A 20,527-nucleotide genomic window follows, 5' to 3' on the forward strand; every position below is an offset into this window, starting at 1 on the left:
ACGACAACCAGGAAAGAAGCCACTGCCTGTGATCAAGTTCACAGTTCAGCAATGACAACTGTAACGTGGCAGTTGCCAAAAACTTCATCAGACGGGGCTCCTTCAAAACCAGGTCACGGTTAGAAGATCTGCAAAGCTCAATTCCAAACACTGGAATACCTTTCAGGATGCAATGAGAGCTGTGGATTTATGACAGTACCTTGATAAAATGGAGCAAAGTTTGTGGAAAAATATATAACTAATACTTAAAACAATCAACAGACCTTTAGCATTCAGACTTTGACAAAGAAAAACTGTAACTACATTCATAAAACCCTAAATAGCAGTGTAAACATCTAATCCCGTTGCTACTGTGAGAATATCAGAAAGTTGCATTCTGCAGCTATCAGGTTTCCCATACCCATCTAATTTGTTACAACACTTATGACTGCTTCTTTATATTAACAGTTTATTGACAATAATTCAAATTTCTCAGCCTTTCAAAGTTTCTTCAGCTGTTTTGGTCAGAAAATGGAAGATTCAACAATCTGAAGTCACATAATGAAAAACACTTTAGTTTAATTTCAGATTTCAAAAGGGTTCAAGCAAAACTGATAAAAAGCCCATTACTCTATTTGGATTCCAAATTTTTAGTCCACCTACCTGAGTAAAAATGGGGAAAAAAATAATAAACAGGACTGCCGAGCAAGCAACTCTGTAGAATTAGCTGTCTGTGTAACAGGACATTTGTTTTCCATTCTTGGATCCTTGCTCAAAAAGACTTTGCTACAGAGCAAGAGTTATTCTGGAAAGTCAGAAATTATCCTAATCAAAGCCAAACTGCTAAAACTGAAACCATTCCTCACACAGTTCTTTCATTTACCAAAAACAACGTTTGAAATTTCTTGACACTGCAACCTGTAGCCACGACGTACTACAGTCATCCTTCGGGAAGGTCTGCTTCACCTTGGGTTTTCTTTTTTGGACTGTAGAACACTGGACAGCAAAACGCCCTTCTCTTGAAACCTGTATGTTATGCAGGGCTTCTTTTTTGTCAATTAAAAAAAATAAATCACAAACTGTCTGAGGCATTTTTCTCTGATAAAGACGACAAGCTGAATGAGGTATCATCAGGCTCTGGGGATGCATGATTGAAATCCATTTCTTCTAGTTCAGGAGGTAAGTCTGAGAGCAGTGCCTGTAAGTAAAAAAATATTACAACACAGTATTAGGTATATGTTTTATGTCAGTGTTCAAATGTCTTTTAATCATATAGCGAAAAAACTTTGTTAAGCTTTTTCAGTGTTGGTATTGGACGGGTAAAAAAAAAAAAAAGTCAGTATTGACAGATATTGAAAGGAAAAACACTGTCCGAGATGACATATCTTAAAGGCAAAAGGAAAAAAATAAAAGCAACAAAATCTCTTTCCCAAATAAAGCACAAAATGTTACCCGTACAAGACATGATCCAACCAAGCACTAAAAGAAGTACTATGTACTACATGTGGTGCACCAAAACTGAAGAAGCCTGGCTTTTTTTCCTAGATCTCACAACAGACAAATCCCCGTCCCTCAGTGTACGCTGGTTGTCCCTTTGCAAAAGTCACACTTCTTTGTCTATGTCACTGTTTGTGTAGATTGCAAGATCCTTCTTTTGTTTAAAGTTCAGCTTTTTTTTGTGTATAAGCTGTTCAGCACAACACTGCCCTGATCATAATTTGCGCCTCTGGGCACTACAGGATAAAACCAAGGGAGTGACAGACCACGAAATGACAAACACCTTCTATTATTAAAACCTACTTCAAGACTTACCTGCTGCTGTTCTTTATCATCTGACTTAATAGCTAGTATCAAACTCCGAGTAAAAGTCTGTAGTTCAAAATACTTCTGTTTGTGATTCTCCAACTCATTCTCAATGAATCGGACTTCTTCATTCTGTGGAAGGAAATTACATAAAGTTCTGAAATAATAAACAGCACTGCATCTTTTTAATAACAACTAAACACACTCATGTTAAACCCAAATGGTTTTAGTGAAAAGGAGTGAAAATGTGTTTATGGTGATTCCTGCCAAAACCAGTATTAAATACAGCCAAAAGTTCTACGGTTATAGAGTTATAGCACAATGCATGTAGGCTTTGGATACAACTAGAAGTTTCTGATGAACGACCAGTCGTGTCTGTCACACTAAACCTGCAGATGCACAAGCCACCGCATTTCTCACCAGCCTCCGTGAGAGACGTGACAGCCAACCAGCTTACACGCAGACAAGGCATTTCAGTATTACCCACGATCATTAAAGCATTAATGACTCGGGCCAAAGTCTACAGGAACCTTTGAAAGAACAACTGCTTTTTATTTTGTAAGGATGACCTCTAATTCCATTTTAAAACAAAGGAAAAAAAAAAAAAGCTGAGGTCTCTTCCTAGAAGTGATCTTGAAAAGGTTTAGTGACTCTGAGAAGATACAGTAACTACATTCCATTAGTACAACAGGAGGCTTGACACAAAGCTCAGGGAAAATACCTTGAAAATTCCTCAAATCTACCACAAACTAAAATATAGCATCCTCTAGTGCAGCTGAGTTTGACACACATCAGAAAGTGTCAGCTCACCAATCTCCTCAAGATCTCTAGGGTTACAGAATAAATAGGAATGTATTTACAAAATAGAGAAATAGCAATAATGTGCACGCTGTGGCTAAAAAGGCATTTTTCCAACCTTTGCATAAATAAATGTTACTGTACTTGAAATTACTTAATATAAAAATAACAAGCTTAATTAGTAATTCAGATTTGGTAAGTACTTCTGTTTATTCCAAATATCTCCTCTCCTTCAGACTTACCAACTGATTGGTATGCAAGATCAAAATGCTAAATCTGTTGATCAGCGTAGAGCTAAAATTAATTTTCTCTGGTTATTTATCTTCGGAAAGATCACATAACCTAAATAAACAGTTCAATTCTCAAGATCAAAGTCATTGTGCATTTTTGCAAAAGGTGTTTGCACAGTAGCACCAAGTGGGCATCCTCCAGAAGATAATAATAAAAAAAATACATACATAGAAATTGTGTACAATGCAATGCACAGTACACATAGAATGTAAGCATTTATAGAGGTTCACAGATCATTCATGTTAAGTGTTGCATTTACAGAGGGGTATCAGAGGCAAGAAAACACCCACCCTTGCTTATGTAACCATATTATTAATTAGGTTGGCAGATTTGCATACAAAATGTTCCTCGATGGCTGGTTTTGGTGGCAGCAAATAATTACATAAGCAAATATCAATAGTGAACTTATAAGCTGGTATTTTGTTTTAATGATGAAAATATATTTTTTTTTAATAACATGGAACTATGCTCTGATAGTCACGCTTACTTTGCTAGACTGGCTGTAACTCAACGTTAGTTGATACGAGAAAGTGAGACCACGTGATGAACTGGAAGGTTTGTAACAAGCCTTTAAAAATGGTTGTTGTTTTGGGTGGGTTTTTTTCCCAGAAAATTCACATTTCTTCAGTCAAAACATTGCTCACCTATTGCTTCAGGTTCTAACAGCTCTGAGAATGAGAGAGATATTTGGGCTGCGATTTTGAGGCTTTCATATGAAAATGAGCTGAATGTATTTCTTTCCGGTGGAAACTTAGAAGTTGCCTATTGAGCAATGGATTTTGCCCAGCCAAAGAAGGAATTCAGATTTATGCAGAAAACACACGGGCACAAAGACTAATCACTAATGTCAAACAACAAACGAGGATCCGTAGGGCGTGCTGTCACAGCAAGCCTTTCACCGTGGTGACAGGTGACATTAAGAAAAGGTCATTCCCTCGCCATATTCATTCTCCACTGCCCTTACCAAGAAAACACTGCTTGAAGGAGTAATTTTTTTCTGAAAAGATCACCTATTTATTATTTTGGTAATTATCATTAGTAGAACATACCTGTTTGCCAAGTAAAAAAAAAAAAAAAAAATCAGCTACACAGGTAAGAACATGGTCAATATAGAACCCCCCACTGCGGCAACTCTTTGGAGTAGAACAGGCATAACCTTTACCATGTGGCAGAAGACAGCAGCTGTCAGGTATCCAACTGCTTTTCCTGCCTCCCACAACTACTGCTTCCAGACATGTTCTGCACTGCATTGCAAGAATGACTTCTTTTCAGATTCCTCCATTTTAGTAGAGGATTCCAACAGTTGTGTCCCTTTCCAGAGCTGGCAGCACCACACTGCACGTCGAAGCGTGCCCTAACACTCCAAAGAACCATTCTTGCACAAAAGGAAGTTTTGGTTTAGAGGCAAAATACATTGCTCTGTTTGGGAAATGAGGTGGGAGCTGCAGACGGCTACAACTGCAGTAGTGTCACTGCTCCACAGAAATGGGATTTTTCCTGCCTCCCTTGGGGTTGAGCTAGAGGTAATCTGGCTGTAAATGGGATGAGGAGACGTGACTGAGGGGATGAGGTGCGGTACCACGGTAAGAGCAGAAGAGTCCCAGGCTCCCCCACGCCTTCGCTGAATTCCTTACAGATACACCTGTCTGAACATTCTGTGAAGGACTATCCCGCTTAACATCTCATAGTCCAATTACTCACCTTGTAATCCAAAAGAGAACTCATTTGATCCACTTCAGAATTACTTATCATATCACTTTCTTCATCATCTATAATTTCTATTTTCTGAAACAGAAGTAGATGGTTCATTCCAAGCATTCAAACGCATAGATTAGGCAAACAACCAACAATCCATATCTCAAACCACCACGAAAGGCCAAAGGAAACAGGACCTTTTGCTTGCTCCTGAGAAATTGTGGAGCCCCCATTAGATGGCAATCATGCACCTCAGCCACAAAATCCAGGAAGAATCCAAACTGAAACTGGCCGTACTGAGAGCTGCTGCCATGGTGACAGGCTGTTTACAGAGAAAGAGCTATATGTCACCCTGCTTTTGGCATTAGGTTACATATGACATCTCATTTACAGCCTGCACAAGCCTGCCTTTTATTCTGGAAGCCCTCTGTTGAAGGCCTCCTGCAAGGCGAAGGAGGTTATGAAAGTTTATTCCTCTGGAGCAAAACAGACATTATGGTAAGTGACAGGCAAGTCCTAACTGACCTACTTCTTGCCTAAAAAGCTGAAGAGGTCTCCTTGGGCCTTCTGTGGCCACAGTGCAAGTCAAATGCCCTAAATGGTAGAGGATGTTGATCCAAAGGACAGCTCCCAAATGCATACACATGGACATCTTCCCTTAATTTACAAAAATTCATGGGAGCTTTTTACATTGGGTGTTTAAAGATACCTAAAGCACAATGTTAAAGGCCAATCCGAATGCTGTCTAGAACTTAGAAATACATTACAATCCTACCTCAAGTTTTAAAAGGTTCACTTTTACATTATTTACCACTTGCACATTGTTTTTCTTCCCAACAGAAAACCTTCTATGTAAGAAAAATATGTTAAGAGGTTATTTCAGTAGGAGAAAACACAAAATTTACACATTTTTAGCGCACCTATGAGATTTTAATTTTTATTCATATCAAAGCTAGATCTCAAGCAGATGGAAAGAATAGTGATAGTGATAAGAATGGCGTCTTTTACCAAGAACTCAGAAGGATGACTGCCCGGATGAAACTATAGATTTCACAGTATTTCTGAGAAGGAAACAGTGGAAGTTTAAGAAGAGGGGTTTGGGGTTTTTTTTCTTTTTTTTTTTTTTTTTTTTTTTTTTACTATTTTTCATTGTTTTGACGTTTGTAAGCATTTATGAGACTGTATATAACAAGTCAAAGCAATTTTACTACATTTTTCAGTATACTGTTTAATACAATGTAGGCAAGGGCCCACACTGACACAATACACTTTAATGATTAGTTCTTGAGGTGTTATTTTAGAAGAGGTTTCTTCTCTGCAGCTCACGTGTGTCTTCTCTCTGTGTGCAGACCAGTCACCAGAAATTTCCTTCTGATCACCAGGAAGAAATCCTGATAGAGAGGCTGCCAGTCTCTCACTAGTAGCACCCACCCAGCTCACGAGTATGTGTTGAAGGTAGGGAGGCTAAACCACATTTTCTGTGCTTCAGTGTCTGGCAACCCAGCTGAAGTGATAACATTCCAAAGGCTTAATGTCACAAAGATCTGCTGCTGTAACATACCCTGAGTACACTGTGATTCAAATATTTTTGTTTTTAGACTCAGCTTGAGGAAAGAGTCTCTAAATAAATGCCAAACATTCACACTATCTTTCCTATAATTACACATTTTAAGACAGTAGGGGAAAGAACAGATTAGAATTTCAAATAAGAAAACCCTATCTCTTACGCAAGTTCAATGTATGCTAGTCCAATTTTAGCTGCATGTATTTTAAAAATTTTGTTACAATGTTTTCAGCACAGAGTATGGAAAAAACACTCTTCTTTCCCCCCCCCCCCCCCCATTATATCAAATTATATAATGCTGGAGTTCAGGTAGACTAGAGAACTGAGCATCTCAGACATCACCTTTGCAAACCTTTTACCTTTGTCATTTTACATTCTGCATCTCCATGGTAAACGCATCAGCCTGAAAATCAGCGTGATTATACCTAAGGTCACAGCAGGCCATTAAGGGAAACAGAAGGGAAAAAGGCAGCTGTTTCTATTCAGGCAACCATAGAAAATACAGCCAAGGGATTTCAGTTTATGCAGAAGATGATCATGTATGAACAGAAGAAAGAAAACATTCTCTCCTGTCTCTACATATAGAGGGAAGAGAATCTCCTGTTTGCTCTCCCACTTCAGGTTTTGTGTGATTAATCTAAGACAAATGTTCTCATGATGTTCTGAGCTGCTGTCATTTAATCTCTGACTGCAATAAGAATGCAATTGGGAACTGGAACCATCACCTGTTCATTCTGCAGATAACTTTTAAGATAAAAATTACCCTACCACTTGGGGTCTTCTCTCCTCTTCCTCCTCTCCTTTCTTCTAATTTGAGAGAAGGCAGGCTAAACAAAGGGGATATATTGTATTATTTGCCATGACTCCTCCCTCTGCCTTTCTTTCCTTGTCTCACTGCAGTCAATTAGAAACAGCAAGAACAACTGTGTTTGACCCAACGTGAATGCAAGTGAGAAAACAAGAAACATCTAAATAATGCCCTGTCAAGGGTATGGGAATGAAGAGTACATACCCACCCTGGTCTGATCTCATATTCAAGGTTAGCTATAGAGAGGAAGCAATATAGAGATACCTGACTTCCTTAAAGCTACAGAAAACCATTTTCAATTATTTTTCTGTTTTTTGTTTTGGTTTTTTTTGTTTTTACTCGTACTGTTTGGCTATACTAGGTATTTATAGAGAACTAGCCAAATGTTGTGCTTTGCACTCCAGAAAAAGAACACAAGATTGTTCTAATACAGAAAAATCTGTATAATTCAGTTTCTACTGAATGTGCATAGCTCTGTATTTTAGTACAGCTTCTTTTAGTGCTCAACCAATAAGGAAGAACTCTTAGCACACTCAACTGAAGTTTTCACCTAGTCAGAAACACTACTGTTGGACAATAACCTCAACATTAGCAATTAAGGAGGTCAAGTTAGTGGAAAAGGAAAAGTATACATACCACATTATCAGTAGACACTGGATTCTGGTCATCATCTTTGTGACCGATTTCTTCATTTTGAAGAGCTTCATTTGCCTCTTCTGCAGAAATAAATCAGCTTTTCAGATTTAAGTTTTACACTGAAGGGATATCAACAGTCTTTAACACTAAATATGTCACAACTGCTAGATACAAATGCAAATTCTTGTAATCAATGTCTATTCATAAAAAATACTGTATGTCTTATTAAAAAAGACATCATATCACAAGTATTTCAGGGCAAAGTCACAGCAATTGCTACTTGAAACAACAGAAAAAACTATCAGTTACTCTCTTGCAACATACCAAAACCTTCCTATTTTTAGGTTCAGACGGGAATATTCAAAGGTGATGAAAAGTTTCACATCAGAGGTGCCCAGAAGTTTTTTTATATATTAAAATATGAAAAATTGTGCATGTCCTGGAATTGTAAGGAACATATCAGGATCCCACCTCCTCCTTGCACCTTGCAGGCACTGACTAGTTTTGAAACAAAAACTGATCAAGCAGATTATTTCATTCTTATACAGCTAATGTTTATTCCTAGTGAATCTAAGCTGCTTTCTTATGTATATGCAAAGTACACACTTGAAAACAGAGCAAGTCTTGAACCTTAAATTTCAACCACAAGCGTCAGATGATTCTATCAGCCCTGACTATGGCCAATGTGAAAAAACAAGATAAGCGTTTTCATCCCTATGATTAAATATGTTTCTCAGATTTACTTTAATTCTCCACATTTAATATACTATCAAGAACAAAATGGTTGATAGAAACAGCAAATCAGAAAATAAACCAAAACACAGAGAGAAGACAGCTATGATAAAAACCTTAAATGATGTCATTAACAGCTAGGCTATTAATTGGAAACACACTCCTTCCAAGTGCTAGAAAAATTTCACAGTTCTGCTGAGGGCAGAGCTTGCACTAGAAGGGTCAAACAGTCCAGCTATTGCACCTAAAGAGGAGAGGAGGCTGGTGAGAGAATGGGCAGCAGATGTTCATGTGGGACACTGAAAGGGAGGGCAGATAGTGATGCAGGGGTGTATCACTTCCACACAAACGCAGGGCTAACAGGATTTAACTGGAGATTACCAACAGCTGCAAAGAGAGGACAGTATTTAGGCCAGACCATACAGAGATTATTTTTTTTTAAGTAACTTTTCTACCAGTAAAATATCTCTAAACTGAGCAAATTTTATTTGAAGTTGTTTCAAATAAATTTAATCTGCCACAGGCCACAACTTCAGAGGAAAACTTCTGCTACCAACAAAAACAAATGGGAGAACTGTAAAGCAGGGAGCGATACACAACCCCATCGTTAGAGCAACGACGGTCACTGGAGATGCACCTTAGGGACTCTGAAGCAGTCTAAGGCACCAGTCACTCACTAACCTTGGCAGTCACCACTTGGATCCAATAGCGAAACAAAGCAACTCCTACAGCACTTTCAACTCTTTAAATATTCATCCTCAGCTAATACAAACTGGCAATGCTATAATGGCCTCCACAGAGCTGTGTTCATTTACACAAACTATGGATTCAACTAACATTCATTTAAAAAAGGTAAGTAAGGCATTATGAGAACTTTAATGCTTAATTTTGCATCAGAGTACAGCTTTTATTTTTTTGTAAATATTTACACCCTACATTTTAAAAGCAAGTGCCATCAACACTTTCACTCTAATTAGGTGGCTAAAGATACCTTTTTCCTGTCTTTGAGAGTGTTTTTTTTGTTGTGTTTTTATAAATTAGGACCAAAAGTTACAGTTCCCAAACATTAAAACAATCACATATCTGTGACTGAATGGTACACAGGATTATCGGTGAAAATATTTTCTAGGAAGTTCAAAATAAGCTGAGCTGCAGCAGTGAAACCTTTGAACTAGAGAAACAAATAGAAGTAATTCTCACAGTAGAATCAAGGAATGGAAGTGGGATTCCTGGATGCTGTGGAAATCCTATAGTTTTCTTGCACTTCCTTAAGCTTTGACTCTAATAAACTACTCATAGTCTTACAGCCTTATCTGGTTTATGAAAGCCTCGTTCAATAAATGTGGTGCTATTCCTCACTTTAAGCTACAGAGAACTCAGACTCTTCCCCATCACCATTTTCTTTCAAGCAGATCTGACTAAACCAGTTCCTTCCACACCTCAGGCAAATCAAGGATTCTTAGATTCTGCATCTCACTTGGCTTTCAATCACTTGACCCACTTCTTTATCATCTTATTCTCTTTACAGTAGAATATGACAAAGCTGTCACAAATTCGTTCCCAGCAGCTCTCCATTTTTCTAGTTCTTTCCCGTAAATCATTCAGACAAAATGACAAGATCAAGTCTGGCATATCAAGCTGCAACAGCATGCACTAGATCAGACTTTCTTTTAGTTTAGAGAGCAAAGGCTTTATTGATCTCTTCTAATCAGAAGCACTGGGAGCAATTAGTTGAGCTTGTGAAGGTAGTGACTGTGCCGAGCGGCAGTTCATCTGCCCTGGGCCCAGAGTGCTAGTGTACAAGAGGGAAAGGGAGAGATCGATTTAATGTGGTCATGCGGTTCCGAGAGGTGGAGTAAAAGGGAATTAAGATTGAGGCACTAATCACTCAAGATCATGCAATTTCCTGAGAACACCCAGGCACCCTGTGTGTGCAGTTCTAAGGCTTTGAGTAGTCTCCTGCTACTGACTTTGATCTTTTCTGTTGACTTGTATTTGCTTGTCAGAGACATACATGCACCGCAGACAGCTTCACAGCAGACATTCTGCTGTACTCTGACATACCGTGAAGCTCTTTTAGTTCCAGACCGAGTTTGAGCTAATACACCTTCTGAACGTATCTCATCAGCATGACTCTAGTATCAGGGAAACTGTAACTACATAGCTCCAGTCAGCTCAAAGCGGGCGGGCTCACGTGCATTAGTGCTTGTTTCAATGAGAACTGTTGGTGTGATTCAGGCTAACAGGAATGGGTATTCAAGCTGGCTATGTAGAACCAGCCAGTTAACAGCATTTTAAAACCTGGCTTCCCAGGGAAGTGAGACTTTCACTGTCTGTCCATCTCTCGGTTGCACCAGCAAACTGTAAACTTGTCATTTAACCTCGGGTGAATTTGGCAGAAACAGCGGTCTTATGAGAAAAGGTTTCTGCAAGCCTTGTGATAACAAAACCAAAAAAATTCATAGAGAGAAGTAGAAGAAAGAGACCAAATTGTACCTTCAGTATGGCCAATGTAATTTGTGACCATTAGACACTTTCAGACGTTTTTGAATGTGTACAACAGAGAATCCAAAGCATGCACACTGCACAAAATTAGAAATATATGCACAGTAATAACTGCATTTTCAAATACCTTGTGAGCTTCCTTCAGATAAGCAGATTGATACTTCATCATTCCTATCATTATCATCCCCCACTTCAGTAGCAGTTTCCTCTCCTGGATTAAGTGCTGATTTAGAAACAAATTCAGATTGATCAGAGAAATCAGCAGGACCTCCTCTAGGGGGTGGGACCTCAATCCCCATTAAACGATATTTCCGTCTTCGATTCCCAATCCAAGTCTTGTAAGAGAAATAAACATGAATGATATCAGAAACTATAACAAAAGCAACAGGCCCACAACCAAGTGAAATTAGCACATCTATACTATAGGAACAAGAGTGTAGCAAGCAACTCAAGGGAGGTGATTATTCCCCTGGTTTTGATCCTCATGAGGCTACTTCCTGGAATACTGTGTCCAGGCTCAGTCCTCCAATACAAGGGGAAAAGGGAAGGCACACAGCAAAAGGAAAAGAAGGAACAGTCACAAGTTGCAGCAAGGGAAGCTCTGACTGGAATTAAGAAAAAAGAAAAAATAATGCTTTGCAGAGAGGCACCAGAAGAGTTTGTCCATGGAAGTCTTGGCATCTCCAGCCTTGGAGGTACTCAACATTTTACCGGACAACATCTTGAGAAACCTGACCTAACTCTGAAGTCAATCCTGCTCTAAATAAAGAGTAGGACTAGGTGACCTTGTAAGGTCTATCCCCACCTAAATTATTCAACAAATTTAACATAAGATTTTTGATCCAGGTTCTCCCCCTCTGCAACTTCCACAAGGGGACTAAAGCATCCAATGACCCAAACAGCTTGCCTGTTCTAGGATTTTTTAACAGCATGGGAGAAATTGTCCAAGGTGGTAGCTCTACATCACTAGACTTTAATGGCAGAACATAATTTGGCAGAATTAAGCTCAGAGCAATACTACCACAGAATCACAGAACGATGTGAGGTTTGAAGGGACCTCTGGAGATCATCTAGTTCAAACTATCCTTTAGTCCTCTTTGGTTGCAAGACAAGTCTTTAAGAACCATTGCTTGCAATAAGGTGTAACAGCATACTGTAAACCGTGGTGGGAGATGAAACAAGTCCAGGACCAAGGAACTTGGAAAACCATTCATGATCAGATGGGCATGGATGCTTTAAGTTCATTTTACATCAATAAAACTGACAGTCTCAAAAAAGAAAAAAAATAATCACTTTTAAAATTCTCCAAGTGGATCTATGTAACTGTTAATCAACTTGCTTTCTCTGATAAAGAAAAGTCTACACTAAAAATTGTTAAAAACAAAATATAGTTTAATGTGATATAGTAAGAATTGTCTGCAACTCTTCACCTCTTTACTCTTTCCTTTCCTTCGTTACTCAGGCTTTTGACTTCTCATCCAATTCCGTTTCTACTTAACAGCTCTTGTACCAACACTTAGTTCCATCCAAGTAAGTTCTCCACTGGCATCCAAAATGCTTTCTCAGAGCTAGGAGTCAGTTCTTCCGCCAACTGCTAACTTCCAGTCTTGTTGACCTGGCTCTCCCCCCGCCTTCCACACCATCTACAACACAGTAGGAGCAGCGCTGACAGCACTAGTGGGACCATCCTCATTGTTTCAGGACCCGACCACACGCTGGCCCAGGAAGGATAATGGTGGAGTTCGGCCACGTAAGCTGTCACCACACAGAGCGGCCTTGATTACTGTGGTGATGACATATGCACAGCATGGCCACTACTGCTTCCTGAAGCCTGCTCAGTGCTGGAATTTCTAGATTGCTAAAAATCAAACATCTCTAGAAAGCATGGGCAGTTCCTACTTTTGAAAACATATGATCATGGCATGGCAAAATGCACATTCCTTCCATAAGGTCTATGTTCCAACAGTGTTTACCACACACATTAAAATATTACAGGATTTTTTTCTTTAAAGACACAATAAACTACATTACTCTGGCTTTATTTCAGAAACACCTGCACTGTTCCTCTTCCCCATCACATTTTCTTTAACTACAGTTCTAACAGATAGCATGAAAAAGTTTAGTAAAAAATTTTTGTTTATAATACCTTTGTTTATAATTTCTGGTTATCAAACAGAAAAATTAAGAAACATTGGCAACAGTCCCAACTATTGAAGATAGCTTCATGCTGTGCCAGCCGAGTCCCTTTAGCCAGCTAAATGATGACATGCTTAACACTATTTTTGGCAAATCATTTTTGTTGGGTGATATTGGCTTTTCCAGCCCGCTGATTTTCCTCTTTAAAGAATGCAAACCAGAAAGCTACCTAGGTGTTTCTGTACTTTATATAGGGTTTGGGGGGGGTGAGAGGGGAAGAAAAAAAAAGTGGCCTCTTCAAAACCTATTTATATTTTTTCAAGTGCTGTATTGCCATTCTTTACATTTTCTCATAATCTTATGATGGTAATAGTGCTAACAACTACAAAATTTACAAGCAGATCTGCTGCTTTTTTCTAAAAAAAAAAAAAAAAAAAATCAGCAAAAAATTGAGTCACTTGGGAAAAGCAGATTTTACTTGTCTTTTTACATACCCTTCAAGGCAGAAAATCTTTCATTCAACATACTGAATATGTCACAGAAGATATTTTTATAGTGTCTCAAATTAAAATGGGAAATAAAAGTAATAAGCTTCCATATCCTGCATGCTGCATTTAACGTGAATGTTTTGGAGCCATAAAATGATGAGCGTAAAAGCAGACTAGTACTTCTATGTAGGAAACCATATATTAATTCTAATTATATCCCTAAAATATTGCCTCCTTAAAAACCTCAAACAACATCTGTAAAGTGCATGTGATGAGACTCATTAAGCCTACTTATGGCAGCCAGCAATGAACTCGGCAGCAGCTCCCCCAGCTTCCACTGCACAGATGACCAGCAGGAGTTAGGGAAGAAAAGCTGGAGGCCAGGCAGAAGGAGCCAGCGTACGTCTGCCCTCAGGCAGCTTCTAAGTAAGGGGATTGGCAGAGAGCCACTTGAAAAGCATGATTACAGCTCTCCAGATATTGAGGTTAGGGTGTCAACGCGCTAGAAAGATTCTATCTTGGAACCTTCAGAAATCCCACTTTATAAATAAAGATGGAAAAATCCGAGTTGTTTTTCCAACATCTCTCTCGATCATAAGCCAGATCTAGGTTAGGCCTAGAGCCCCCAACGAGAGGAGCTGTTCATCAGCTGTGAAGAATGAGTGGTCTTTCTGCTGCAACTGCTTGATTTTGTTGTTAGACTGAAGCACTATCTTCTGTAATCCAGCTTTAATCTGATGAGCTACTGAGAAACAGGAGGACCTCCTCCTGTTGGAAGGAGGTGTCTTTAACCTGTGGTGGGGGCCTAGGAGTAGCTTTTGACTTTTTTATGAATGAAAGCTTTATGTTCTATTAAAAAAAAACTAAAAAAAAAAATTGTCATGCATTTTTCTTATATTTCTCATATATTTCTGATGAGTTTGAAAGCCATCATCCGTCTTTCTCAAGTATCTCGTGTGTCGCTGCCAAGGTGGCTATTCTGCTTTCAGATGCTATTTTGGTATGGATGAATAAAATTAGTCAAGAGAAATATAAACAAAAATATGTAAGTAATTACAATCCCCCCCACCCCCCACCAAACAAATGTAATCAGCAATAATTATAATGTAAGCAAAAGAAATATTTTAAGTTTAATGAAGTATCGGCCAGAGTTCACATATTTAAAGATGACATAACGGGGCTTTTTTTGGTGTCTTGGGAACATGTGAAAGACATTTAAGGGTGCAAAAGTGCCTGATGTTAAGTTACAACCAACAGTCACTTTGCAAGTCCACTCTATTCCATAGTTTTTGTACTTCTAGGATGAAAATGCCCTGTTCAACCTTAAAAGAACAAATCCAGTGGAACTATGCATAGTGGCAAACATTATCTTTCCTTCTACTGGAAAGCAGATTTGGTACTTTCTTTGTACTGGAGATCTTCCAAGCCAGTACGGGTCATAAGGATCAATCATTTGTACTTCTGGAATGGCAACATCTACCTGAACAAATCCTGAACTTCCATTAAAAAAGCTATTAAAAAGGAAAAAATGGGGACATGTATTTAATCATATTAAAACAAGTGATATGATATGTATATATAAATATTTTACAGTTATATATATTTATATGAAATTATATTATTTATAATATAGTTTATATATTTGTTGTATTATTTGATGTATATATATTTCATTGGTTTTATATATATACTTATTACTACTTTACATATGCTGCATTTCTTTTATTTACATCATAAATGGAGAAAGAGTTGCTAGTTGCACACTGCCTAGAATTCAAGGTACAGTGAAACACAAAGGCAGCAAAGTAGTGAAAGGGGACAGCTTTTTCCAGAAATGTCCCTCAGTCCAACTCCTGTTGGCTGAGCACGCCACGTAGGGTAGAGATGCTGTGGTTCACCCATGCCTTGCAGCTGACTGCATCGTTGTTGTGCCCTGGCTCATGAGGAGACCATGCTGCACACTGACCTCCAGACAGCAGTGTTTCCTGCTGAAGAACACGCAGGCTGGCAGGTAAGGAGAGGGGCACAATACGATGTGCCTATATAGATCCCAAAACAAACTTAGGACAGATCCTCTAGAGGACATGATGGAAAATACCTGTCCTACAGCTGGGACACACACAATGTGCCTTAGAGAAAGGACAAGAGTAATCACTGAAGATCACACAGGTCTTGTAGCACTAATTCAACCCTTACAAACAAAGAAAAAAAAATTCTGCATGGTGCAGGACCAACCTCCACCTAATTCTTGCTAGAGTTCTCAGGTCTGCCAATAGAGGAACCAGAGGCAGAGGTAAGACAGATACTGGTAACGCCACCAGTTACTATGAATAAAAGAAATCTTTTTGTTCATTCACATGTGCATGTTCCAAAATAGGTTATGCCAGAGAGTCTTAGTGAGTTGATCTGAGCCTAGTACATCTGCCCTGAAGACAAAAGCATTTCCAGCAGATGCTATTGAAAGACATGTACAGAACTTCATACTGTCACCCTGTGCGTGCCAAGAAGGATGTTCTTAAGGGAACGAAGTAAGGGAGGCAAAGCACAAGTGTCAGTCTTACTGTCCTGTGAATAAGGTATTTCACACACAGGACTCCATTTTGAGACGCTGTCAATGGGAACAGCTTGACCTTTCAGAAAGCAAACTGAAGAGTAGGAAAATATAGAGCAGCTTTATTCTCTACAGAGAAAAATAATTCTTTTCAGCCTCCAAAAGCACAATTTATTTTTTATAATTCACATGTGCTCAGCAAAACAAGCAAATAACCAAATTAGTGTTCAATACTGAAAGCAGCCTTGGTACCATTTTGATATACCAACCCAAGAGAGATCTTCACGAAAGAAGAGTTTCAAATAAGGGCTCCTAGTTCCACTGTTGCAGCAACGTCAGAATTGTAAGAAAGAGGTGGAAAAAAAGGATGAAGGCTGAAAGGACTAGTTATAATTGTCATGCCTGTTATGAGGGAAAGAACGACTCTAATCATGTTTTTGTACTGACTGCAAAGACAGTCTGACTATTTTCTGAAGAATGGAAACACTCTGAGCGAATGAGACACCCACAGTTTCAGAGTGATGATGTAGGTCTGGTAATTGGGAACACAGTGGCAACAACTGATGCTGTGCCAAACTTCCCAGCCTCTGGAACAGATGATGGGGAGTGGTTCTCAGGAATCAGGTTATCCACACCAAACCTGTACTTTCTAAAGCAATCCTTCCTCAACGACATCTGTACGGACTATCAGATTGAAGTGACCCAGAATTCCTCACAGTACCCTTCATCCTCTGTCACATCTCAACCTGGCTTCAGAATAGTCTCGTAAAATATTTTTTTCCTATTTTTGAGCATTTTCTTTCATAAGTTTACAATTATTTTTTTCCTATAAGCATTAATGAGAAACATTTTCCCTGTATCTTTAGAAAGGCTTTTTTGTTTCTTAATAGCAATATAAATAGTGTTTTTCAGTCTTCTAGGATATCCCTAAAAAATGTAACACTTTTATTTAAAATCTTACTCAAGTCTAAAGAGAATGTCAAACGGCTCGTACTGCTACTCCTGCTGCTGATCAATAAGACTCTTACCTGAGGGCATTTTTTCTATATATAGACTGTAGAAAGAGCAAGTGAGCACTTCCCAACACGGTCATTCATTATGTAATACGTGAAATCTATTTCAAGCTTCCTCATGAAATTTTTAAAGGCTTTCATCTGTCCTATTTTTGCTTCTGCGACAAGACAGGGGAAGACTCTAGATTTCTTACCCGCACTATTTCACAGTCAACATTTAATTCTGCAGCCACAGCTTCAATTTTCTCTCTGCAGACTGAGCCCAGGCTGGTCATACCATTGTCCCAGTATTTCTTTAGGGTAGCTAAATCTCGGTCACTAAATTGTGTGCGGTCCTGTAACTGTAAGATAAAAAAAAATACCGTTAGGTGAAAAAAAAATTCCGCTTATGCTGTTCGTTTAATTTCCAGAGGTCTTGCATACAGTAAGACACACGTTATACTGTCTCTATGGCTTCTCTTCTCTTTTAACTCTCCCTTAAGAATTTTTTTGTTTGTTTGTTTGTTTTTTAATCCAGGACAGTACAGAGTTCCCTGGGATTTGCTTTAAAGGCAATGGCAGTGCTAACGCAAGTTTAAAAGCACTTCAGCTTTGTTTCAACTCCACCTGATTTTTTTAATTTGTTTTATCTCATTCTGTAAGGCCTTACTGAAAATAACTGTTTTCCCCTTGTGCTGTTTACTCTCTCCACCCAATTTATGCAAATTACCCCTTAAGGCTTTTCAAGTTTCTCACCCTCCCCCACCCAAAGTTCTTTTATCTTACTGCAAACTACAATACATGCATAATTCAAAGGATTCCAAGTTCCTAAAGGGAATACTTTAATGTTTATTTGGTAAGCTTCAGAGTTTAAATTGGTTCCACTGTTTATTTGCGAGTTCCCTAACTCTTTGTGTATATTTATCAAAATATGTGATAGTGGATTACTGATATAAGGAGTATCACTGAGAAATAAATCCTAGACATCCTACCACTTCTTGAACTGTTGTGGGCACACAGTATCATTCGCTAGCAGAACTTACAAGCTTTATCAAAAGTTTTTAGCCCGGAATTTTAACTAAAAACTACCGTTTCTTTATACCACCCATGTTTGCCATTTCTCCTGCTATTAGGAGTACATAAACGCAACAATAAAATCTGCACTAGTAAATTGTAGCCACATGTGCCAAATTTGTCATTATTTCAACAGCTGAATTTTGTAAGACAGAATTATGATTTCAATATCCGAAATCTGGTCTGCTCATTTAAAAACTGTTAAAAATTAGAATTAAATAAATTTAAAATGGAGTAGAAAAATTTCACAGAACTAGAATAATTTTACAATCTTGTACAGTTATCAACTTTAATTTTTGCTAACCTTCAGAATATGGTAATCCTTGCAGTTTTCTTCTTTTAAAAATTACTATTTCTCAAAATGTTAGAAGCACTTGAGTCTCCTTAATACATAAATATAAAATAGTGGTATCAAAACCTTGTCTCCTTAAAATAATCCCAGGTGGTCCAGTAAAAAAACCCCACAATAATTATAGCCAAATGTGTTCCATTATTAACTGCTACCAGACACTCAGGTACTTTCTTGGCTATTGTTTCATACATTCAAGTACAGAATTAGAGAAGCTGTTTTCATCCTGCCCACCCATTAGCAGGGATCACAGGACCCCAGGAGCTCCTCTGCAGCAGGAGGCAGGTAGTGGGCTCACCACGCTCCTCGGCTCCTGCACACCAAGCACTTACCAGCGGCCGCAGCCCAGGAGACACACTCCCAGACCGCACACTGCAGTCTATTTTAATCTAAAAGGAATCCAGTTGGCATGTTTCGAGGCTGCTCTAGGATAAGCAGCAAAGTGCAGTAAGTGGCCTTCACCTCCTGAGCACCCTGCTGACCAAAGCTAAATCCCTGATGCCCATTCACCCGTAGCAGATGCAGGCTTTCCTGCACGCCTGACCTGAGCTCCTCCTACCTACAAGCCATTTTCAAAGAACAAAAGTACAGTTATCTCCCGAATCACTGCAGCCGTATCTCCTTTTATAGCTGTTGGAAAAATGGATTGTAACTTCTGAAAGTGATGGGAAGAGCTCTTTCTTGTTCTGCAGTCAGGGAGGCAGCCAAGCACTGAAGAGAGGGAAGGCAGAAAGAGTGTGGCAGCAACACTCAGACTACATGGAGGAACAAGCCACTCTGGCCTATCCTGCTTTCCTGAACACATGGGTAGCTCAGGGCAACTTCACCTTCTAAAGCATACCGAGTGTTTTTAAACATAAATCACTAAGTAATTCACTGTTGGTTCTGGAGAGTTCACGCTGACAACACTGCTGCAACAATCCACCACTCGCACACCTTACTGCCGTCTGCACTTACCAGGAAAATAAAATAGAAAGTTTCTTCATATATAATATGCATAGCTTAAAGATACCCCCTGGAAGATGCTGTGGAAATTCCCTCTCTCCAGCAGAGGGGTGAAGTGAGAAAAGCAAAAGGCAATCTGCCTAATATTACTTCATCTGTAAGGGAGCAGCCCCTGTTAGTGTTGTCTTCTCTCACCTAGTTTGTTGCAATGGCCAAATGAGAACAAAAACCAAAGAAAGTACAGCTGATGCTGGAGTAAGTTCAGATATTTTCTGCTTGCCAAATAAATTTCCAGTTATCTAAGAAAATGCTCCTTCTACTGAAAGAGTACAGGGCAAGAAAACCCGCTAATAGAAAAGCTGTCTATTTGCGATATGCAAATGGATCCCACGTTAGACAAAAGACTCACAATAACTGACTACAGAGTTACCAAAGGGATGGCACCGCAGGAAGGGTGCAGAGGCTGCTCAGCTTTTACTTACTGAATACAGAGATTTTAAGTGGAGAAGGCAGCGTGCAACAAAACTGTCCGGCTTTCAAAAATTTTACTTAACAAAGCAGTGTTATATCTTTTCCATTTTAAGTTGATGTATATTGAATTCCTCTGATCTACTACAAACGTTTTAATAAAATTCCTATTAGATGAAACACTATCCAATAGTTTTCACCTCACAGCTGCTATATAATTTTGCTACAAGACCACAGTTGGAGAGTCAGAATCACGCTGACACCAACTGCATGTCAGAGAAGGAAATGGACAAGTTTTTCCAGTCAACTGCTATGAAAGAAAAAACAAAAACCCCACAACATACACCACGTGAAAGAGTCCAGAAAACAGGAACAAAACTGAGGAGGAAAAAAAGTGTGTGTAAATAAGATGATATGAAAAGTCAGGTCCCCCTGAGCAGTAAGTAAGGGGGCAGCCTTACTGTGATGCCTGGTTCAACCCACCCTAGTAAACTCAGCGTATTCTTGTTCCACTTGAACTCCTCTATTTTGGAGTCTGTATCTCATTTTTGCCATTTTTTCCAACAAGGTCAGCACTGAGTAACCTACTAAATACAGCCAAGCAGGCAGGAATTGAGTCTCTGAAAAGCTAGAAGTACTGTCTTCAGAAAGGCACACTTTGGCAGCATAGGTGATGAGTGCAATGCAGCTGGTTGGTCTTTGCAGCAATGAAA

General features: G+C 39.0%; 1 protein-coding gene across 1 annotated transcript in view; it reads right to left on the reverse strand.

The window, feature by feature from the left end:
• Positions 1–437: 437 nt before the first annotated feature.
• HDX (highly divergent homeobox) overlaps positions 438–20,527 on the reverse strand; it is a 38,667-nt gene continuing 18,577 nt past the window's right edge. The window contains exons 4-9 of the mRNA XM_074147754.1: positions 17,194–17,340; positions 10,939–11,146; positions 7,575–7,654; positions 4,573–4,656; positions 1,792–1,914; positions 438–1,177 (exon numbers count right to left, since the gene is read on the reverse strand). Of these exons, the coding sequence (XP_074003855.1) occupies positions 1,052–1,177; positions 1,792–1,914; positions 4,573–4,656; positions 7,575–7,654; positions 10,939–11,146; positions 17,194–17,340 (768 nt within the window). The 3' untranslated portion in view covers positions 438–1,051. The remainder of the gene's footprint in view (positions 1,178–1,791; positions 1,915–4,572; positions 4,657–7,574; positions 7,655–10,938; positions 11,147–17,193; positions 17,341–20,527) is intronic.

The sequence above is a fragment of the Numenius arquata genome, chromosome 5, assembly GCF_964106895.1.
Source record: "Numenius arquata chromosome 5, bNumArq3.hap1.1, whole genome shotgun sequence".
In the NCBI taxonomy this organism is placed as follows: Eukaryota; Metazoa; Chordata; class Aves; order Charadriiformes; family Scolopacidae; genus Numenius; species Numenius arquata.